The sequence below is a fragment of the Salmo salar genome, chromosome 23 (assembly GCF_965601325.2).
Source record: "Salmo salar chromosome 23, fSalSal1, whole genome shotgun sequence".
NCBI lineage: Eukaryota > Metazoa > Chordata > Actinopteri > Salmoniformes > Salmonidae > Salmo > Salmo salar.
The window spans coordinates 45,719,024-45,743,281 of NC_138313.1; the positions used below are offsets into that span (position 1 = coordinate 45,719,024).

A 24,258-nucleotide genomic window follows, 5' to 3' on the forward strand; every position below is an offset into this window, starting at 1 on the left:
CCATTGCAGGTTGTCAGTGATGTACTGGTCCAAGGAACTTGACGCTTTTGACCCTCTCCACTGTGGCCTCGTCGATGTCTGCAGGATGTTGGTGAAAGGAAAAAGGTAAAGGGGATACCTAATCAGTTGTACAACTGAATGCATTCAACTGAAAGGTGTCTATGTGTCTTCTGCATTTAACCCAACCCCTCTGAATCAGAGAGGTGCTGGGGGCTGCCTTAATCGACATCCACGTCATCAACGCCAAGGGAACAGTGGCTTAACTGCCTTTCTCAGGGGCAGAACAAAATATGTTTTACCTTGTCAGCTCTGGGATTCAATCCAGCAACCTTTCAGTTACTGTTCCAATGCTCCTACCCTACATGCTACCTGCCACCCCCAAGAGCAACTGCAAAAACTTGCAGTCAACTGCAGTCAAAACTTCATGACCTTTGATCACATGGTTTTTGTAAGTTCATGCAGTCCACATGCAAGTCGGACAATTTTTATCACCATAATGCAACACACTTTGAAAGGCAGTGACCAACGATGGTCATCGACTTGACTAAACTGATCCACACGAACTTTCCATTTACTTAAGGTAGGCGGTTGTTGACGCTTGGTCGATTCCAATAAAGTTTTGTAGAAAAGACCGGAAGTGACATCACCAAACGGAACTTGCTGAATCCAAACAATGGCCGACTGGAGCTAGCTAACGTTACCTTTAAAAAAACACGAACACTAGTTTCAACTGTAGATAAACAGGTATGCATTATTTTTAAGACAATATCAGTGTTATGAGCAAAGGATTTACTAGGTGTACTTTACGAGCAAGAAGCTAGCTGTTTGCGGCCTGCTTTGAGCGTCGCCATGAGTGATGTTGTCGAGAAGACTCTGTCTGCTCTCCCGAGCCTCCTTTCGCTAGACTCGCAGGCAGGAGCTGGGAAACTTTCCCCCTCCTCCAAATTAGGGAATCTGATCAAAGGAATCACTGAACTGACATCCAAACATGTGAGTACCGTAGCCAGCTCTTTGGCCAGTTGCCTTACACATTATGGTCAGCATCGATGCTGACAGGAGTAGTATAGCTAAAATTAGGTGGCTAGCTATCTGTACACTTTCGCTACAATTTGTGGTGTATTAACTAGTGCCCACAGCTACCTGTCTAGCCACAATTAACCACCCTGAAACAAAACTGTAATTATTTACTAGTGTCCACTGATCCCCCAAATTCTCTTCAACGTCAAGTCTATGCCGTATGCTTGAGACTGCGAGCCTAATTGATGTTGATTTATTAGGATCCCCACCAGTGGCGACAGCTAATACTGGGGTCTGACACAACGAAAAAGATATTGCAGACAAAATACTTTACCATTTATATTAAACACATTAGTGGGTGTGTCAGTTACACAAACATGTCTTTGCATCTCTTGACCATATGACTGGACAATAATCAAGATAAGATACAACTAAAGCCTGCAGGACTTGCTTTGTGGAGTGTAGTGTCAAAAAAGCAGAGCATCTCTTTATTACAGACAAACCTCTCCCCATCTTTACAACCATTGAATCTATATGTTTTGACCATGACAGTTTACAATCTTTGGTAACACCAAGTCATTTAGTCTCCTCAACTTGTTCAAAAGCCACACCATACATTACCAGATTCAGCTGAGGTCTAGAATTTAGGATATGATTTGTACCAAATACAATGCTCTTAGTTTTAGAGATGTTCAGGACCAGTTTATTACTGGCCACCCATTCCAAAACAGACTGCAACTCTTTAAGGGCTGCAGTGACTTCACTAGCTGTGGTTGCTGATGCATATATGGTTGAATCATCAGCATACATGGACACACATGCTTTGTTTAATGCCAGCGGCAGGTCATTGGAAAAATAGAACAGAGTAGAGGGCCTAGAGAGCTGCCCTGCGGTACACCACACTTCACATGTTTGACATTAGAGAAGCTTCCATTAAAGAAAACCCTTTGAGTTCTATTAGACAGATGGCTCTGAATTCATGATATGGCAGAGGTTGAAAAGCCATAACGCATACCTTTTCTCAACAACAGGTTATGGTCAATAATATCAAAGGCTGCAATGAAATCGGTACAGCTCCCACAATCTTTTGATCAATTTCTTTCAACCAATCATCAGTCATTTGTGCCAGTGCAGTACATGTTGAGTGCCCTTCTCTGAAAGTCTATTAATTTGTTTACAGAGAATAGCATTGTATTTGGTCAACACACAATTTTTTCCAACAGTTTGCTAAGAGCTGGCAGCAAGCTGATAGGTCTGCTGTTAGAACCAGTAAAGGCTGCTTTACCACTCTTGGGTAAAGAAATGACTTTAAATTCCCTCCAGGCCTGAGGACAAAGACTTTCCTCTAGGCTCAGATTAAAGATATGACTGATAGGAGTGGCTATAGAGTCAGCCACCATCCTCAGTAGCTTTCCATCTAAGTTGTCAAAGTTGTCTAAGTTTGTCATTATTGACCGATAACAATACTTTTTCCATCTCTTTCACACTAACTTTACAAAATTCAAACTTAGAATGCTTTTCTTTCATTATTTTTTTTTATGCTTGAGTACGATCGCTCACTGTTCATTGTTGGCATTTCCTGCCTAAGTTTGCCCACTTTGCCAATGAAGTAATCATTAAAATAATTGTCAACATCAAATGGTTTTGTGATGAATAAGCCATCTGATTCGATGAAAGATGGAGTTGAATTTGTCTTTCTGCCCATAATTTAAAGTACTCAAGTCTTTTTCCATCATTCTTAATATCATTGATCTTGGCTTCTTGGTTTCTTCTTCTTTTTGTTGAGTTTAGTCACATAAATTCTCAATTTGCTGTTAGATGTGCAGCCAGACTTATTAGCCACTCCTTTTGTCCCATCTCTTTCAACCATTCAGTTTTTCAATTCCTCATCAATCCATGGAGCCTTAACACTTCTAACAGTCAGTTTCTTAACAGGTGCATGTTTATCAATAATTGGAAGAAGCAATTTTATAAATTCATCAAGTGCAGCGTCTGGATGCTCCTTATTAATCACATCAGACCAACAGATATTTTAACATCATCCACATAAGAATCACTGCAAAATCTATTGTATGATCTCTTATACACTATTTTAGGCCCAGCTTTTGGAACTTTGGTTTTCCTGGATATAGCCACAATATTGTGATCACTGCATCCAATGGGTACCGATACAGTTTTAGAACAAAGTTCTACAGTATTAGTAAAAATGTGATTGATACATGTAGATGATCTTGTTCCTGTAGTGTTTGTAAACACCCTGGTAGGTTGATTAATAACCTGAACCAGATTACAGGCACTGGTTACAGTGAGAATCTTACTCTCAATATTCAGGTCCCCAAGAAAGTAGACCTCTCTGTTTACATCACATACACTGTCAAGCATCTCACACATTATTTAGATACTGACTGTTAGCACTTGGTGGCCTATAGAAACACCCCAAAAGGAAAGGCTTTAGATATTCCAGGTGAACGTGCAACCACAACATTTCAATGACACTTGGCATAAGATCTTCTCTAAGCATTACAGGGATATGGCTCTGAATACATACATACATACATACATACATACATACATACATACATACATACATACATACATACATACATACAGCAACACCTCCCCCATAAGCCTTCATGTCTCTTCTATAGATGTTATGTCCTTGTATTGCTAATGCTGTATCATAAAATGAATTATCTAAGTGAGTCTCAGAAATGGCTAATATATGAATGTTATCTGATATTAGCAAGTTATTGATTTCATGAACCTTATTTCTAAGGCTACATATATTAATATGGGCTATTTTTCAGTCCTTTCCTGGGTAGCTTATCAGAGATAGACATAATACTGAAAAGAGCAAAACAAAGACCAGAGCCTATGCAGGCCCCACTACACCTGGCCCTCACTCTATACAAACATTCCCATTGTCTTTATTTCCAGGAGGAGGAAAAACTTATTAAAAAGGAGCTGGCGTCTATCAAGGAGCAGGTAGCATCTCCCAACACCACCATGGTAAGTCTCACTTCATCTTCCCATCAGAGAGCATTGCAATGTGTCCGTAAAAAAATATCTAATCATTCTGACACTTCGTTTGTCTTTGACGACAAAGACATGAATCTGTCATAACTGAGGCAGATTTATAGATCTGTTTACTTGTATTATTTGTGGAGTGTGTTACTAGTACCGTGGCAACGGCTTTCTTAATAATTGCACCAGAGGGGTACCAAAACACTGTATTTTAACACTGTATTGAATTGAATATTTGGACATTCTTCTCAGTCAAATGGTTGCCACGTGAAGTAATGTTGACGTATAATAATGTAATTTCAGCGTCAGATGAAGGAAATAATGGTGAGAGCCATCTACTGTGAGATGCTGGGTTACCAGGCGTCCTTCAGTTACATTCACGCCATCAAGCTGGCCCAGCAGGGCAGTGTCCTGGAGAAGAGAGTGGGTACGTTCTGTAGACACACACATTCATAGGATGGGTCTGTTCCACACACATTCATAGGATGGGTACGTCCCATACACATTCATAGGATGGGTCTGTTCCACACACATTCATAGGATGGGTCTGTTCCACACACATTCATAGGATGGGTCTGTTCCACACACATTCATAGGATGGGTCTGTTCCACACACATTCATAGGATGGGTCTGTTCCACACACATTCATAGGATGGGTACGTCCCATACACATTCATAGGATGGGTCTGTTCCACACACATTCATAGGATGGGTCTGTTCCACACATATTCATAGGATGGGTCTGTTCCACACACATTCATAGGATGGGTCTGTTCCACACATATTCATAGGATGGGTCTGTTCCACACACATTCATAGGATGGGTACGTCCCATAGACATTCATAGGATGGGTCTGTTCCACACACATTCATAGGATGGGTCTGTTCCACACACATTCATAGGATGGGTCTGTTCCACACACATTCATAGGATGGGTCTGTTCCATACACATTCATAGGATGGGTCTGTTCCATACACATTCATAGGATGGGTACGTCCCATACACATTCATAGGATGGGTCTGTTCCACACACATTCATAGGATGGGTACGTCCCATAGACATTCATAGGATGGGTCTGTTCCATACACATTCATAGGATGGGTCTGTTCCATACACATTCATAGGATGGGTACGTCCCATACACATTCATAGGACATACAGTACCAGTCAAAAGTTTGGACACGCCTACTCATTCAAGGGTTTTTCTTTATTTTTTACTATTTTATACATTGTAGAATAATAGTGAAGACATCAAAACTATGAAATAACACATATGGAATCATGTACTTACCAAAAAAGTGTTACAAATATTTAAGATTATTCAAAGTAGCCACCCTTTGCCTTGATGACAGCTTTGCACACTCTTGGCATTCTCTCAACCATCTTCACCTTGATTGATTTTCCAACCGTCTTGGAGTTCCCACATATACTGAGCACGTGTTGGCTGCTTTTCCTTCTCTCTGCGGTCCAACTCTTCCAAAACCATCTCAATTGTGTTGAGGTTGGGTGATTGTGGCGGCCAGGTCATCTAATGCAGCACTCCATCACTCACCTTCTTGGTCAAATAGCCCTTACACAGCCTGGAGGTGTGTTGGATCATTGACCTGTTGAAAAACAAATGATAGTCCCACTATGCACAAACCAGATGGGATGGCATATCGCTGCAGAATGCTGTGGTAGCCATGCTGGTTAAGTGTGCCTTGAATTCTAAATAAATCACTGACAGTGTCACCAGCAAAGCACCCCCACGCCATCACAACTCCTCCTCCATGCTTCACGATGGGAACCACACATACGGAGATAATTCGTTCACCTTCTCTGCGTCTCACAAAGACATGGAGGTTGGAACCAAAAATCTCCAATTTGGACTCATCAGACCAAAGGACAGATTTCCACCGGTCTAATGTCCATTGCTCGTGGTTCTTGGCCCAAACAAGTTTTTTCTTATTATTGGTGTCCTTTAGTAGTGGTTTCTTTGCAGCAATTTGAACATGAAGGCCTGATTCACGCGGTCTCCTCTGAACATACATGTGTCTGTTACTTGAACTCTCTGAAGCATTTATTTGGGCTCAATTTCTGAGGCTGGTAACTCTAATGAACTTATCCTCTGCAGCAGAGGTAACTCTGGGTCATCCTTTCCTGTGGCAATTCTCATGAGACAGTTTCATCATAGCGCTTGATGGTTTTTGCGGCTGCACTTGAAGAAAGGTTCAAAGTTCTTGAAATGTTCCGTGTTGACTGACCTTCATGTCTTAAAGTAATGATGGACTGTCATTTCTCTTTGCTCATTTGAGCTGTTCTTGCCATAATATGGACTTGGTCGTTTACCAAATAGGGCTGTCTTCTGCATACCACCCTTACCTTGTCACCACACAACTGATTGGCCCAAACACATTAAGAAGGAAAGAAATTCCACAAATTAACTTTGGAAATGGCACACCTGTTAATTGAAATGCATTCCAGGTGATTACCTGATGAAGCTGGTTGAGAGAATGCCAAGAGTGTGCAAATCTGTCATTTAAGGCAAAGGGTGGCTACTTTGAAGAATCTCAAATATAAAATATATTTTGATTTGTTTAACTTTTTTTGGTTACTACATGAGTCCATATGTGTTATTTCATAGTTTTGATGTCTTCACTATTATTCTACAATGTAGAAAATAGTAAAAATAAAGAAAAACCCTTCAATGAGTAGGTGTGTCCAAACTTTTGACTGGTACTGTACATATTCATAGGATGGGTATGTTCCATAGACATACATATTCATAGGATGTTATGTGTTCATATGATATTTATATAAATAATCGGTATGTTATATTCTCCTGGAATTACTTACTATACCATTTTATCATTTTGACTTGGTAACGATTCAGAAAGCCTAGCTTTACTGTAACATATTTTATTAAAATTCAAACTATTAAATATTTTTAACGTGTCCAATAGTTGTGTTGATTTAATCTGTGTCTCCAGGTTACCTTGCTGTATCCTTGTTCCTTAATGAAACTGATGAGTTTCTGCTACTCCTGGTGAACACAGTCTTAAAGGTGCATTTTCAACCCTGATTTGTTGTCCTTGGGTTTCCACATGCAGTAGTTGAATGAATATTGCAAGACGTTGTTGTTGTTTGTTGTTTTATAGACTTGCTGGTGTTGTTGTTTTGACAGGATTTGCAGAGTACCAACCTGATCGAGGTGTGCATGGCTCTAACTGTCGTCAGTCAGATGTTTCCCAAAGATATGATACCTGCCATCCTGCCAGTGGTGGAGGAGAAACTCACACATCCAAAGTAAGGACTTTAATATTACATACGGATTCTTATAATTTGCTCAGTTTCACTTTATGGGCAAAAGTGCAGTGAGTGAGTCATTAGTTTGGTGTGTGTGTGATCTCTGTAGGCATTGAACCCACAACACTGCTGTTGCTTGTGTTATGACAACGCTCCAATTTAGGGCTCTTTACCCATTTTCAGAAACCTTTTTTATTTTATTTTTTAGATTATGACCTTTTAATGTCCTCAGAGAGGCAATACATCTTGCAGCAGTCATAAAACATATCACATCTAAAAATGTAAAATAAATAGCAAAGGATATTTACAATCAAATAGGCGTAGGGTATGTGTTAAGAGCAATTAGTCCAACTTTTATCTGTCCACAGGGAGATCATCCGGAGGAAAGCAGTCCTGGCTCTGTACAAGTTCTACCTGATCGCACCTAACCAGGTGCAACACATCCACAGCAAGTTTAGGAAGGCCCTGTGTGACAAAGACCCTGGAGTCATGACAGCCTCTCTACACATCTACCTACAGCTCATCAAGGTACTTCCTGTCATAATGGTATCATTTCTTCATCCATATCACTGAAAGAAGACTTGGAGTTAACTAGGCTCCCGACTAGCGCAGCGGTCTAAGGCACTGCATCTCAGTGCAAGAGGTCGTCACTACAGTTCCTGGTTCGAATCCAGGCTGTATCACATCTGGCTGTGATTGGGAGTCCCATAGGGCGGCACACAATTGGCCCAGCGGGTTTGGCTGGGTTAGGCTGTCATTGTAAATAAGAATGTGTTCTTAAATGTTCTTAACTGACTTGCCTAGTTAAAAATAAAAACTTGGGTAATCAAATAGTCTAACAGTAGCACCCAGCTACAGTGGAATTGTTCTACCAATTCATTTTCACATTGATTACATAAATCACAAACATATATTGTTTTTAGTTGCGCCACGTAAGTACAGGCTATACTAGCCAATGTGGTGTCCTATAAGACTATAAACAACTTGCTGTTTCCCCAATATCTCCAGGAGAACCCAGAGAGTTACAAGGATTTGACCGGGAGCATGGTAACCATCCTGAGGCAGGTGGTAGGAGGTAAACTCCCCCTGGACTTCAACTACCACAGTGTTCCTGCTCCCTGGCTTCAAATACAGCTGCTCAGAATACTGGCCTACCTGGGGAAGGAAGACCAGGGGTACAGTAGTATATCATATCATTCTACATATGTTTCTGTCCGACCCCCCCCCCCCCCCCCCCCCTCACATTCTGGTGTCACCTGATTGAGTAGAACTCTGGGCCTGTTAACCCTGGATTTAGAAGCACTTTCTATGGAGATTGTCCATGAAGCTTTTTAGTTCAGCTGTTATCTGGGAGACTGGCCCTATAATCGTTGTCTATTTAGGTGAGACTTTGTTGTAGTCTCAGAAGGGCAACTCTGTTTTCTAACTAAGATGTTCCTCTGGGTTTTACAGCACTAGTGAGGTGATGTATGATGTACTGGAGGAGTCGTTAAGAAGAGCAGAGATGAATCACAACATTACTTACGGTATGTCATGCGTGTACCTCACAAGGTGTCCTCTACGAGACTTGTCAGCACACATCTGCCCTTCATGCACAGACATTGTTGCACCAACCCCTCCAATGCTTTTGGTTTAACTTGTTATTTTTCAGCCATTTTATTTGAGTGTGTGAAGACCATCTATACAGTTCATCCAAAGTCACAACTGTTGGAGAAAGCAGCGGAATGCATCGGGAACTTTGTCCTATCGCCTAAGATCAACCTCAAATATCTGGGTAAGATCCCTCCATGTTCAGTGTGGTCAGAAGATGGACCTAATCCTTTTTTACATGATGTTAATAGTGATCATAGGACATCATTAAAACCAGTTTACAAACCACAACTGTTTTGTACTTCAGTTGTATTGACGTAGTTGAAAGAACTTGCCTGCTGGACACTCCTATAGTGAGTAATACGTGTGTGTGTGTGTGTGATCTTAGGTCTGAAGGCTCTGACGTACGTGGTGCAGCAGGATGCTAACCTGGCCCTGCCTCACCAGATGACCATCATAGAGTGTCTGGACCACTCTGATGTCATCATTAAGCGCGAGGTGAGTGAGGCAGGAGATACCATTGTGTGGCGGGGCTTTGGCATTTACTGTACTCATAGGTGGGGTTGCAAAATTCTTAACGTTTTTCCCAAAGTTCCCAGGTTTTCAATAGATCTCAGTTGAAGGATTCCCGGAGTAAGTAGTGAGTGAACTTGGAATCCTCCTACCGGGATTTATGGAGAAAAAAAACTGCGAACTTTGGGAACGTTTCCAGAATTTGACAACCCTTCTTGACGTGTCAATCAATATGCCCCCCCTTCCCCTCCTCTCCCCAACAGACACTGGAGTTACTCTTCCGCATCACCAATGCCCAGAACGTTACAGTGATCGTCGAGAAGATGCTTGAGTTCCTCAGGCTGACCTGTGACGACTACAGCACTATAGATCTCGTTGGGAAAGTAGCAGAACTAGCTGAAAAATATCCTTTCATTATTGAGTCTACAATCAAAGACGTTCATGATATTTCTGTTGATTTCTCTCTGTTGATTGTAGGCCTGGTTTCTCTCTGTTGATTGTAGGCCTGGTTTCTCTCTGTTGATTGTAGGCCTGGTTTCTCCCTGTTGATTGTAGGCCTGGTTTCTCCCTGTTGATTGTAGGCCTGGTTTCTCTCTGTTGATTGTAGGCCTGGTTTCTCTCTGTTGATTGTAGGCCTGGTTTCTCTCTGTTGATTGTAGGCCTGGTTTCTCTCTGTTGATTGTAGGCCTGGTTTCTCTCTGTTGATTGTAGGCCTGGTTTCTCTCTGTTGATTGTAGGCCTGGTTTCTCTCTGTTGATTGTAGGCCTGGTTTCTCTCTGTTGATTGTAGGCCTGGTTTCTCTCTGTTGATTGTAGGCCTGGTTTCTCCCTGTTGATTGTAGGCCTGGTTTCTCCCTGTTGATTGTAGGCCTGGTTTCTCTCTGTTGATTGTAGGCCTGGTTTCTCCCTGTTGATTGCAGGCCTGGTTTCTCCCTGTTGATTGCAGGCCTGGCTAACAAGTGTATCAGTGAGATCTGGAGAAACCCAGAACTGCTGGACCTGAGACTATGATGATAATGGGACAGACAGTTTTGTATCTGTTCTTTTTTTTGTTGTTGTAATTTGACCTCCTTTTTCTCCCCAATTTCATGATATCCAATTACGATCTTGTTTCATCGCTGCAACTCCACAACGGGCACGGGAGAGGCGAAGGTCGAGTCATGTGTCATCCGAAACATAACCCTCAAGCTGCGCTTCTTAACACCCGCTCACTTAACCAGGAAGCCAGCCTCACCAATTTATTAGAGGGATAGCAAAGGATATTTACAATCAAAGGAGTCGCTAGAGCGCAATGAGCCAAGTCACGGCCGGTTGTAGTGACGCCTCAAGCACTGCAAAGCACTGCCTTAGACCGCTGCGCCACTCGGGAGGCCAGTTTGTATCTGTTCTGTTGTTGCTCTTTCATTCATGACACCAATCCCAATGGTCTGTTGTTCCTATAAACACTCTACGTATGCCCCAGACAATGTCTGGTTCATCCAGACTATGAACTCTGTGTTCTCTCTGGGGGGAGACGTGATGCAGCCTGACATCCCTAACAACTTCCTTAGACTACTGGCTGAAGGTAAGTAAACCAATGAACACGCTGAACCTTCCTTAGACTACTGGCTGAAGGTAAGTAAACCAATGAACACGCTGAACCTTCCTTAGACTACTGGCTGAAGGTAAGTAAACCAATGAACACGCTGAACCTTCCTTAGACTACTGGCTGAAGGTAAGTAAACCAATGAACACGCTGAACCTTCCTTAGACTACTGGCTGAAGGTAAGTAAACCAATGAACAGGCTGAACCTTCCTTAGACTACTGGCTGAAGGTAAGTAAACCAATGAACAGGCTGAACTTTCCTTAGACTACTGGCTGAAGGTAAGTAAACCAATGAACAGGCTGAACCTGGTGCGTTGTGTTTTCAGATGATACTAGTGGTTGACATGAATTCCATTTATGTCAGGTTGGGGTCAAGTCCATTTCAATTCAGGAAGTAAACTGACTTTTACATTTTTCACATAAAAACATTTAGGGAAATTAGAATTAAAATGTGAGTTTACATCCCAAATGGACTTAATTGAATGTAATTGACCCCATCCATGGTTTACATGCAGTAATTGATTCCAGGTGTTAATGCCTGCCTCTGCTGCTCCAGGTGTTGATAATGTGGAGGACAGGCAGCTGAGGCTATTTGCTGTGGACTCCTACATGTCCTTACTCCAGGGGGAGACGGCCAAGCTGCCCCAACGCTTCCTACAGGTCATCAGCTGGGTCAGTCCACTGTCCTGGCTACTGCTAAAATGATTTAACTCTGTTTCCAGTTTCAAGGGAAGACATTTAAAGAGCCATTTTATTTAGATTGTTTCTTAAATGAAGCAGGGTTGTGACTTATTCCTGATGAATAATTAATTCCTACTTTCTGATAACATTCAAATAGACTTAGCCCAAACCAAAGAAATCTAACTTCCTGATCACCTCTGTGATTTTCCCCTGGTCCCTTCTTCTTCTCCCTCCTACTGTAGGTGCTGGGTGAGTATTCCTACCTGAGAGACGAGGACTCAGACCCAGGCAGCGTGATGAGACTGCTGGCCAGACTACTGGACCAGAGACACACCTCCACTGAGACCAGGAGCTGGGTACTGGGGGCCATGACCAAGCTGTGCTCCAGCCCAGTGTCTGTGGCCCTGGCCAGGGATGTGTGTGAGAGGTACTTGTCTTCCCTGTGTCCAAAGTCTGTTTGAGCTAACATTCCACTAGGTGTCACATTTTGAGATTGTAGTCATTTAGCAGACGCTCTTATCCAGAGCGACTTACAGGCGCAATTAGGGTCAAGTGCCTTGCTCAAGGGCACATCAGCATGTTGTTTCTTTTACCTTGTCGGCTCAGGGAATTGAACCAGCGACCTTTCGGTTACTGGCCCAACGCTCTAATTGCTAGGCTACCTGCCCCCCCTATATGACACAGAGTAGGAATGGAATGTTAGCACAAAACCGGGCTGCATTTCAGGCTTATTTCCTACGCTCACACTTCTCACTAGATGGTTTTGCTAGTAGTGGATCTTCTGAAGATGTCAGAAGTGATATGTTGTTTTTTTACCTGCTTTAGATGAATGCGCTAACTAAGTCACTCTGTAATTTGATGTAAATGCAGGTACTCTGGGTCTCTGAATACGGTGCTCCGGCAAAGGGCCCAGGAACTGATGATCCTTAGCCAGGATACAAAGCTCCGAGCCAGGGTACTGCCAGCCGAGGGCAGGCAAGAAAGCCTGGAGGTACACCGCCATCTATTGGCAAAACTTGCACTGCTACCCCACGGAACGTCATCGGCTCTATAAACAAAATGTTTATCTTCTTTATTTAAACTTTATTCAGCCAGGTTGTCTCTCTGGCCAAGAGCAGACATCCCAAAGTATTGATCTACTTAATATTTGCAGTTGATCTAATCATTTCCTGTCTGAGTTGGCTGTGGTGTTGTTTCATTCCTCAGGTAGACTCGTCCCTGTCCTTCCTGGATGGCTATGTGTCTGAGGCGTTGGCTGCTGGGGCAGCTCCTTACAAATCTCCTCATCAGAGGCAGGAGGACCTGGTCCAAGAGAAAGGTAACAAGTTGACGTCCTCCGCTTTGTTGTTTTTACTACAAAAGTATTTCTAATTATTTACATTTTTTATAGTTACTTCCTGTGATCAAATGTTGGTAAAATAACTGACTGGCTGGCTGACTGTGACTGGCTGGCTGACTGTGACTGGCTGGCTGACTGTGACTGGCTGGCTGACTGTGACTGGCTGGCTGACTGTGACTGGCTGGCTGACTGTGGCTGACTGTGGCTGACTGACTGGCTGGCTAAGTCGCTTTGGAAAAAGTGTCTCCTAAATGGAGTGAGTAGGTATGTATGTGTGTATATATCGTTTTTTATATATATATATATATATATATATATATATATATTAGTTTCATGCTGTTTTGTTTTTTTGACACAAAAGACATTTCACTACCCAGACAGTCAAATCCAGTCCATTTGACCCTCTACATATTCATTGTTATGGTCTGTTGTCTGGCTGCTGGTAACATGGCTGCTGGTAACATGGCTGCTGGTAACATGGCTGCTGGTAACATGGCTGCTGGTAACATGGCTGCTGTATGACAAATGACTTCTCTTGGGGATAAATAAAGTGTCTTCCCATCTCTTTCTCAGCTCTGAGCCTGGAGCCCTATGGTCTGTCCCTGCCTGTCAGTCTGTCATCCTGCAGCATCACAGACAGACTGACAGAGAGACGGTCTCCTACTCTGCTCTCTATGAGCTCAGGCCTGTCTGGAATTAGCACTGAGCTATCTCACCAAGAAGGGTATGTTCTCATCACTCTCACAGTGTCCACTAATGATGAAATAAGACAACTGAATTTGGCTTCAACTATGCAAAGAAAAGTCTCTGTGGTTGTCAGTGTATAGCTCAGACGGACTAACTCACCACTGGTACTTTGGGGTTTTGGGTTATATTAGTACTGCATGTTATTTCACCCAAGAAGTTTCTTATATACTGAGTCTACAAAATATTAGGAACACTTTTCTAATATTGAGTTGCACCTCCTCCTTTTGCCCTCTGAACAGCCTCAGTTAGTCAGGGCATGGACTCTACAAGGTGCTGGCCCATGTTGACTCCAATGCTTCCCCACAGTTGTCAAGTTGACTGGATGTCCTTTGGTTGGTGAACCATTGATACACACGGGAGACTGTTGAGCATGAAAAACCCTGCAGCGTTGCAGTTCTTGACTATAGAATATTGATGATTTGTTAACTCTTACATCTAGACGTTCCGCTAGCGGAACACCTGCTCCAATATCCAATGATAGGCGTGGCGCGAATTACAAATTCCTTAAAAATCCAAAAACTTCAATTTTTCAAACATATGACTATTTTACACCATTTTAAAGACAAGACTCTCCTTTATCTAACCACACTGTACGATTTCAACAAGGCTTTACAGCGAAAGCAAAACATTAGATTATGTCAGCAGAGTACCCAGCCAGAAATAATCAGACACCCATTTTTCAAGCTAGCATATAATGTCACAAAAAACAAAACCACAGCTAAATGCAGCACTAACCTTTGATCTTCATCAGATGACACTCCTAGGACATTATGTTATACAATACATGCATGTTTTGTTCAATCAAGTTCATATTTATATCAAAAACCAGCTTTTTACATTAGCATGTGACGTTCAGAACTAGCATTCCCACCGAACACTTCCGGTGAATTTACTAAATTACTCACGATAAACGTTCACAAAAAACATAATTATTTTAAGAATTATAGATACAGAACTCCTTTATGCAATCGAGGTGTCCGATTTTAAAATAGCTTTTCGGTGAAAGCACATTTTGTAATATTCTGAGTCGATAGCTCGCCATCACAGGCTAGCTATTTTGACACCCACCAAGTTTGACCCTCACCAAACTCAGATTTACTATAAGAAAAATTGGATTACCTTTCCTGTTCTTCGTCAGAATGCACTCCCAGGACTTCTACTTCAATAACAAATGTTGGTTTGGTTCCAAATAATCCATAGTTATATCCAAATAGCGGTGTTTTGTTCGTGCGTTCAAGACACTATCGAAGGGTGACGAAGGGTTACGCGCCCGACGCGTTTCGTGACAAAAAAATTCTAAGTATTCCATTACCGTACTTCGAAGCATGTCAACCGCTGTTTAAAATCAATTTTTATGCTATTTTTCTCGTAAAAAAGCGATAATATTCAGACCGGGAAACCCTGTTTTAGTTCAAAGACAGAGAAAATAAAAACATGGGGTCGCCTCGTGCACGCGCCTCAGTCTCATTGTACTCTGATCGACCACTTACCAAAGGCGCTAATGTTTTTCAGCCAGGGCCTGCAAAGACATCATTCAGCTTTTTCCCGCCTTCTGAGAGCCTATGGGAGCCGTAGGAAGTGTCACGTTACAGCAGAGATCCCCTGTTTTGGATAGAGATGATCAAGAAGGCCAATAAATGGTCAGACAGGGTACTTCCTGTACAGAATCTTCTCAGATTTTGGCCTGCCAAATGAGTTCTGTTGTACTCACAGACACCATTCAAACAGTTTTAGAAACTTTGGAGTGTTTTCTATCCAAAGCTAATAATGATATGCATATTCTAGTTTCTGGGCAGGAGTAATAATCAGATTAAATCGGGTACGTTTTTTATCCGGCCGTGAAAGTACTGCCCCCTATCCATAACAGGTTAAAGTAGTAAAAAAAAAAGAAGATTCCTCTCTGTTCCTAACCTCAGGCTGCACACCCTCTTCTCTCATCAAGTGATCATATTCTCACACATCAAACTATTCTCAATTTAATCTTGTATGTAAAATTAGTTCCGATTTAGAATGGCCCATTTTATCAAATGAACAGGAACAGGGGGAAAAATAAATGTTGTTAGTATGCACTGGAATAGCGAATGGAGGCTGCGCGCTTTCCCGCCGGTCCGTTTTGTTAGGCTACTTTGGTTTTATAGCGGAGCATGTGCTTAATATGAGCAGCTCAGAAATAAATACAATAACCCTTATTTCACTCCACGACCCAACCCCTTTTTGAGGAGGATGCTCTCGCTGGCGCGACATGCTCAACAGTTTTATCTCACTAAACTGTTGACAGCCCGTCTGCGTGCTCTAGAAAGGAATGAATGTGAATTAATTAATGAATAAGAGAGAGGAGGAGATTGAAACGAATGGTGGTGAGGTATTCTGTAGCTATAGGTAATGTGTCACCCAATTAATTATAAAAACAATTCATTTTACTAGGCTATTCAACATCAAATACAGAAATTCACTTTAATTGTAGGCTAACTCTGTAAGCCGCCCTGCACAATCATAGAACCAACAGCATCGCTTTGGCCTATATGTTCTACAATTTGTTTAATTTTGGAGTATAGGCTAAACCAATTAAGTACCAAAGACATCTTGAGTCAGTTTTGTGTAATATGCGCTAGGCTATTTATTGTATAACGGCACAATCATAATATTTGGGCTCAGGCTCATAAGCCTATGCATCAGCTCTAATATGGTTGAGAGTGTTTTGAATGAATCATCACCTTTAGAAAGCACTGTCCATTTAGTTGTGTTAGGCTTTGAAACAACATCCACAACAATCATGTTTTACACTGTTTCAACCTGCTGTTGAACTTCTTTCTTCAAATTGATCATCACAGTGAGGTGAGTTTTTTTTAAAGTATGATAGGTCTACTGTTTTAATGATAAGTTTTACGTGTGATTTTCGATTGATGTCAGAGTGGTTAGAGGGAAAGTAGAGCCCTGAGTACCAGGCCATTAGGACCTGATGGAGGGACAGTAGAGCCCTGAGTACCAGGCCATTAGGACCTGATGGAGGGACAGTAGAGCCCTGAGTACCAGGACATTAGGACCTAACGGTAGTTAGCAAGTTGGGTATTACCCAAGCATGTCCAGAGTGCATAAGAGGAGATTACAATGACTCGGCGGGTCATGTGTAATTTTACTGCGGTCATGATTCATGACTGCCGGTTTGGTGGTAATAGTCACTGCAACAGCCCTAGACTCAGTGTATAATGAGAACAGTATTGGTCCAAGAACAGAGCCTTGAGGAACATCGACATTTACCGTAGATTGTCAGAGGAATTTAAACCAGACTGATGACATGTTCTTTGATATAATCTTGTAGAAGACCCAGGTTAGTATCCCGATGTTATTTCAGCTCTCCCACTCTGAAGTTGGACGGGGTGAAGAGGGTGTGGGGGAAGGACGGGTACCTGGCCCAGCAGCAGAGTGCAGGAGAGACCCCAACCCCCCTAGTGGAGCTGCCCAGTCCCCTGCTGTCCCCTCAGAGCCCACCCTCCCAGACACAGAAACCCTCCTCTGGACCTGAGCCTGACCAGGAGAAACGGCAGCTGGCCTCGTCGCTCTTTGTTGGCCTGGGGTCCCACAACTCAGTGTGTCTGGTGAGATTACCTTCTACTGTTTGATTGTTCATTAAGCATTGCCAATCAATCAAATGTATTTAAGGCTTTATTTACACCCTTTTACATCAATAGTTGTCAAAGTGCTTTACAGTAACCCGGCCTAGACTTCTAAGCAGAAACATACAGGTGCTTTAGCTATCAGCTCACGCCTGAGTACTGTTTTATTTATTTTTTAATTTAACCTTTATTTAACTACATTTCACATTGACATTTTAGTCATTTAGCAGACGCTCTTATCCAGAGCGACTTACAGTAGTGAATGCATACATTTCATACATATTTTTTATTTTTTTCCCGTACTGGTCCCCCGTGGGAATCGAACCCACAACCCTGGCGTTGCAAACACCATGCTCTAACAGTTAAGAACAAATTCTTATTTGTTGCCTGAGTGCTGTCGGATATTAGCCGAGTGCTGTCGGATATTAGCCGAGTGCTGTCGGATATTAGCCGAGTGCTGTCGGATATTAGCCGAGTGCTGTCGGATATTAGCCGAGTGCTGTCGGATATTAGCCGAGTGCTGTCGGATATTAGCCGAGTGCGGTCGGATATTAGCTGAGTGCGGTCGGATATTAGCTCACGGCTGAGTGCTGTTGGATATCAGCTTGTACTGTTAAATATCGGCTGGTACTCTCCCCAACAGATGGGCCAAGCCGAGCCAGTGCCCCGACACTTCAGAAGGAAACCCAGAGGGGAGTCATCATCAGGCGCCAGCGAAGGCTCCTCTGACTCCTCCCACTCGTCTCGCAGCGCTGCCGTTGACAACCTTCTGCTTAGCAACCTACTGGAGTCGACCACTGTGGCCTCAGAGGGGGGTGCTGCTACCACCACCACACCTCAACAGACCTCCCAGAGAACACTGGACCATACCACTAGCAACGGTAGCCCCCATGTAGAGGGGACGGAGCAGAGAGTAGAGGCAGGAGGACCTCTCTCTCTGATCAGGGGAAATGGCATGGTGGCTGTTGTACCGCCCACATACACACAGACAGACCCACAAACACAACAAGATCTACACCAAGCTCCAGCCCTAGAGAGACCCAGGGACCTCCCTCTCACCTCCCACCTGCCAGCAGAGCTCTCTGGGCTGGCCCGCTCTGAGTTCACCCCCCTGTGCTCGGACCAGGACTCCAGCCTGGCTCTGTCAGCCTGTAGAGTGTATAAAGAGGATGCCTTAGTGTTGCTGATTTTCATTTCCAACAACACTGACTCAGCACTCCACCAGATGGCACTGCAGCTCACCTGCAAAGAACTGGAGGTATATTTGTTTGACTGGCCTTAACAAAGTTCCCTTGTTTTTTCAGAAATCCTGGTTGGAAGATCCCGGAATCAAGACAGAAATACCAGGGGATCCTCCAACTGGGATTTAGAAATACCAGGGATCTTTGTGAAAGTTTCAGGAATTTTGCAGCCCGTAATTCATGTCAAACTGATGATTCTATCATGCTGTTTTCCCCCTCAGATCTCCTGTATCTCAGGTAGTCCGTTAAAGGAGGTTAAGGGTCACAGTGTGACGGTTTGTCTGCACACTGTTGTCATGAAGAGAGCCTCAGTCCAGGTGGAGCTGGCTGGGTTACTGTCCTACCAGAGACCCCTGGGCCAGCCCCAGGCAGCACAGTTCTCACTGAGCCTCTCTCTGAAACACTTCCTCAGGTAAAACACTTCCTCAGGTAAAACACTTCCTCAGGTAAAACACTTCCTCAGGTAAAACACTTCCTCAGGTAAAACTACTGCTATCTGTAACTGTCAGTACTGTCTTCCAGGTTACCCTGAATCCTAACCTCTCGTGGACAGACTATGTGAACAGGAATGGTACTGTAGAGCTGTCATAATGCAACGACAAAGTGGGAAAACATTTTTGCACTCAGTCACTGCTCTAAGTCGTTCTGGATAAGAGCGTCTGCTAAATGACTCAAATGTAACGACAGGGATGCGTGAGGACTGGCAGCATTAGTTCCGGTGCTTTGGACAAATCACGATTTCTCAGGTGTTGGCATCTTTTGAATTTCTGAAGCGGAGGAGACAGTTAGGCCCATAGACTTGTCCGTAACTTGTAAAGCGAGAGAGGTCGGAGCACTTTGTTCTGGTTCCGATCGTAGTTCTATCTCTCCTCTTAACACGTATGGACCCAGAACTTAATGGAGCATCTGACCAATGACATATGAGACTTTTTAGTCCTGGGTTAACTGAGATGACCTGAATACAACTCCTATCCCTACTTCACAGGTCAACTCCTATCCCTACTTCACAGGTCAACTCCTATCTCTACTTCACAGGTCAACTCCTATATCTACTTCACAGGTCAACTCCTATCTCTACTTCACAGGTCAACTCCTATATCTACTTCACAGGTCAACTCCTATCTCTACTTCACAGGTCAACTCCTTCCCCTACTTCACAGGTCAACTCCTGCTTCACAGGCCGACTCCTTCCCCTACTTCACAGGCCAACTCCTGCCCCTACTTCACAGGTCAACTCCTATCTCTACTTCACAGGCCAACTCCTTCCCCTACTTCACAGGTCAACTCCTGACCCTACTTCACAGGCCAACTCCTGACCCTACTTCACAGGCCAACTCCTGACCCTACTTCACAGGCCAACTCCTGACCCTACTTCACAGGCCAACTCCTTCCCCTACTTCACAGGCCAACTCCTTCCCCTACTTCACAGGCCAACTCCTTCCCCTACTTCACAGGCCAACTCCTTCCCCTACTTCACAGGCCAACTCCTTCCCCTACTTCACAGGCCAACTCCTTCCCCTACTTCACAGGCCAACTCCTTCCCCTACTTCACAGGCCAACTCCTTCCCCTACTTCACAGGCCAACTCCTTCCCCTACTTCACAGGCCAACTCCTACCTCCTGCTTCACAGGCCAACTCCTACTCCTGCTTCACAGGCCACCCACTCCTCTCCCCCTCCTTCCCCTGCTTCACAGGCCAACTCCTTCCCCTGCTTCACAGGCCAACTCCTTCCCCTGCTTCACAGGCCAACTCCTTCCCCTGCTTCACAGGCCAACTCCTTTTCCCCTGCTTCACAGGCCAACTCCTTTTTCCCCTGCTTCACAGGCCAACTCCTTTTTCCCCTGCTTCACAGGCCAACTCCTTTTTCCCCTGCTTCACAGGCCAACTCCTTTTTCCCCTGCTTCACAGGCCAACTCCTTTTTCCCCTGCTTCACAGGCCAACTCCTTTTCCCCTGCTTCACAGGCCAACTCCTTTTTCCCCTGCTTCACAGGCCAACTCCTTTTTTCCCTGCTTCACAGGTCAACTGCTACTTCACAGGCCAACTGCTACTTCACAGGCCAACTGCTACTTCACAGGCCAACTCCTACTCCACAGGTCAACTCCTGCTTCACAGGTCAACTCCTTCCTCTACTTCACAGGCCAACTCCTACTTCACAGGTCTACTCCTACTTCACAGGTCAACTTCTACTTCACAGGTCAACGCCTACTCCTGCTTCACAGGTCAACTCCTTCCTCTACTTCACAGGCCAACTCCTGACCCTGCTTCACAGGCCAACTCCTGACCCTGCTTCACAGGCCAACTCCTGACCCTGCTTCACAGGCCAACTCCTGACCCTGCTTCACAGGCCAACTCCTGACCCTGCTTCACAGTCCAACTCCTGACCCTGCTTCACAGGCCAACTCCTGACCCTGCTTCACAGTCCAACTCCTGACCCTGCTTCACAGTCCAACTCCTGACCCTGCTTCACAGTCCAACTCCCGTCCCTGCTTCACAGGCCAACTCCCGCCCCTGCTTCACAGGCCAACTCCCGCCCCTGCTTCACAGGCCAACTCCCGCCCCTGCTTCACAGGCCAACTCCCGCCCCTGCTTCACAGGCCAACTCCCGCCCCTGCTTCACAGGCCAACTCCCGCCCCTGCTTCACAGGCCAACTCCCGCCCCTGCTTCACAGGCCAACTCCCGCCCCTGCTTCACAGGCCAACTCCCTCCCCTGCTTCACAGGCCAACTCCCGCCCCTGCTTCACAGGCACTATGGCAACAATTCCATCTGGCCTATCATAGGGCAAGATGGAGCTACCACCCTATTGCTTACATCCAATTCTCTCAGATCTACACCTAGTGCCTAGGGGGCCTCTGTTAGCCACTACTACTTCCTGTGTGTGCACACTGTTGACATTCTACTTCCTGTTTGTGTTTATGCAGGCCGTTGACTGTGTCCACAGGGGATTATGGGAAAATGTGGTTGTCTTTCTCTCATGACTTGAAGCAGAACCTTCGACTGGTAACAACAGAACACCAAGAACCTCTGACGGCCACACTGGACGCGCTGAAGGGCAAACTACACCTCCACATTGTCGACATCATAGGTCAGCAGGTGGCACGCTCTCATCTTAATGCTTTAACCCAGCCCTGACCACTTAGAAAATCTCATGCCTACCATAATACTGTGATTGTACATCTTACTGTCATACACTGTTGTTAATACCACTTCATCATGAAGTGGGTAATGGAAGTTTATTACTTTTGACCTTTTTATCCTTTTAGGGTCGGAGGGCATCGTGGCGTGCCGGCTGCTCCAGGGTCCAGGTCAGGGTCAGCCATGTCTGCTTCACTGTCGTGTCCACGCTGACTCTCTGGCCGTGTGGCTGCGCTCCCCTGTCCCTGATCTGCCAGACTCCCTCCTCTACCACTGTCAGAAAGCCCTGACGGAGACCTGAGCCGGGCCGTGTCTCATTCCAGGAAGTTGTTCTGCTTCCTTCTGCTTTCGTTCACCTCACTGATCATTTTTTTTAAAGTTATATGGCAGCGACTAAGGATGCGTTTAGACAGGCAGCCCAATTCTGATACATTTTTTTCACTAATTGGTCTAATCCAATCAGCTCTGAAGATCTGATGTGATTGGTCAAAAGACCAATTCGTGGATAGAAAAAAAACAAGAGAATTGGCCTGCCTGTCTATTTGGTTTCCACCTGCCCAGTTGTTTGTCTCATCGGTGAAGGAGAGTCAACAAGGACGAAGGGGAGGAAACCACTTTATGGAATGAAGTGCAGCCCTGCGCTCACAGGCCCCAAGCACCACCACTGAGGGGCCAACTGAAGTACATAGAATCTCCTCATTGAAGCGATCACACAGAGACATAGAGTGGGAAGCAGCTGGCGTTATGTGTCCTTGTCTTTGCAGTTCAGTGTTTGCTATATATTTTTCTCAACAGTGATTTCATGTTTTCTTTTTTTATGCTCATGTATTTATTGCGTTTTTAACGGGAACAACTAATTGTTCTTATCGCTTCACATAGCTGTTGGTGAAAACGTGAGCTGTGAGCCTCAGAAGGAACTAGTGGAAAGCGTGCTCTGTATTAGACACCCTCTGGAAATAAACAAACACTTATTAAATGAGGAGTTCAGTTGTCTCTCAGTTCTACAAGCTTTGACTTGACTTAATAATCCAATCAGCCCAGGAAGTCTAGAAGTCATGGGATTCTTGGCCATGTTTCCCATTTGATCTTTTACCTGATTATTGGTCTTATTGGTCTCCTTGACTGTTTCCCTCTCTCCTCCTCTCTCTTCTTCCTCCTCTCTCCCTCTCTTCCTCCTCTCCCTATTCCTCCTCTCTCTCTTGTAGCTTCCTCCTCTCTCCCTCTCTCTTGTAGCTATCCTCCTCTCTCCCTCTCTCTTGTAGCTGCTGTCGAATGGCTCACAAAAGCTTCAGTAGTTAAGTTAATTACATGATCAATATTCAGAAAGGTATTATCAAGGCAGAAATGTTTCAGTTTAACAGTACATGTTATACTGAACTGTCATTGTCATGCATGTTACGTTCTCCAGACGCTGCATCTAATAATGATCTACTAACAGTATGCATTTGATTGATTTCCAATTCACAGGCAAGAGCTGAAACCCAGGAGTCATTGGTGATTATTTTTTTTATAACAATGCAGCATTTCAAACATATTTATTGGATATTCTTATAGAATATATTTGGTTATCTTGTAAAATACAAGATAAAAGAGCTTTAAGTAAAAAAAATGTTTTGCTTCATGTGTTCCCCTCAGATATCAGTTAGTCTACCATTAATCTATTCCACTACACACGTCCTCCTCATGCTTGCTGTGCGCCATAGCCAGGGGACGAAGTTCATCTGTTACTTTTCAATGATATTCAATGTGTGTTCAGATGCAAATCATTTTTTTGCCTTTTTCGTTTTGTAAAAGCTTGAGTGCTAAAAGTGGATATTTTTTTAATGGAACTGAAGAATTGTATGTAATTTGAACGCTAACACAAAGATAACCAACCAAACACCTTATGCTCTGATGCCAAGGAGACAAGTTCATTTGTGCCTGTAGTACAAAGAGACCAGTGTACTTTAGTGCCTGTCTGCAGTTCTGCTTACTTTAGTTAATAAACCGGACATTTAACCTTTTACTCGTCTGTTTAGGTAATCATTCATTACCTTGAACATACAACACCAGTAACCATGTGAAAAGAAGTTTAAGATTCAAGACTTGAGGATAACACTTGTATTAAGAATTGTTTGTATCATGTGCATAACTACTGTAAACATTTAATCAATAAAATAAGAATTGTGTATATTTTAAAACACTTTATGACATTGTTTTAAAAACTAGAAATTGTAAATGTACAATAAAATAAGCGTGCATGCTTCAGCTGTGAAAGTATTTTTATTGTAGTGGAAGGACTTCAAAAGTAAACACACAGACTAGTGTTAAAATGTAGTCTAGTGTTGCAGTAATGTATTACAGTTGTGGGATTATAGCCTTTTAAACAGGAGAAGACTTTATCTCTGTCTTACCTGGTTCCATGTTTTTGTTGTTTGTGTAAAATACTACAGGTAGACCTAATTTAATCAACCAACGACCTTGTTAAGAAAGTGAGAAGTGGA

General features: G+C 43.7%; 1 protein-coding gene across 1 annotated transcript; it reads left to right on the plus strand.

Annotated features, from left to right (window-relative positions):
• Nucleotides 1-640: 640 nt before the first annotated feature.
• ap4e1 (adaptor related protein complex 4 subunit epsilon 1) lies at nucleotides 641-24,020 on the plus strand. The gene is made up of 22 exons (XM_014170280.3): nucleotides 641-990; nucleotides 3,955-4,026; nucleotides 4,345-4,468; nucleotides 7,015-7,088; nucleotides 7,209-7,330; nucleotides 7,699-7,858; nucleotides 8,339-8,505; nucleotides 8,783-8,856; nucleotides 8,982-9,104; nucleotides 9,309-9,418; nucleotides 9,697-9,836; nucleotides 10,884-10,996; nucleotides 11,574-11,689; nucleotides 11,941-12,125; nucleotides 12,569-12,689; nucleotides 12,905-13,016; nucleotides 13,611-13,761; nucleotides 17,137-17,380; nucleotides 18,042-18,656; nucleotides 18,861-19,051; nucleotides 21,562-21,725; nucleotides 21,904-24,020. Exons 1-22 carry the CDS (start codon nucleotides 850-852, stop codon nucleotides 22,074-22,076), a joined length of 3,492 nt encoding a protein of 1,163 aa, XP_014025755.2. The 5' UTR covers nucleotides 641-849; the 3' UTR covers nucleotides 22,077-24,020.
• The last annotated feature ends 238 nt before the right edge of the window (nucleotides 24,021-24,258 follow it).

Excerpts from the sequence above, each read along its gene's own strand:
- ap4e1 (XM_014170280.3), top strand. The coding sequence starts at position 850 with ATGAGTGATGTTGTCGAGAAGACTCTGTCTGCTCTCCCGAGCCTCCTT. Across the intron at positions 991-3,954 it reads CTGAACTGACATCCAAACAT|GAGGAGGAAAAACTTATTAA; the intron begins GTGAGTACCGTA and ends CTTTATTTCCAG. Across the intron at positions 21,726-21,903 it reads CCACATTGTCGACATCATAG|GGTCGGAGGGCATCGTGGCG; the intron begins GTCAGCAGGTGG and ends TTATCCTTTTAG.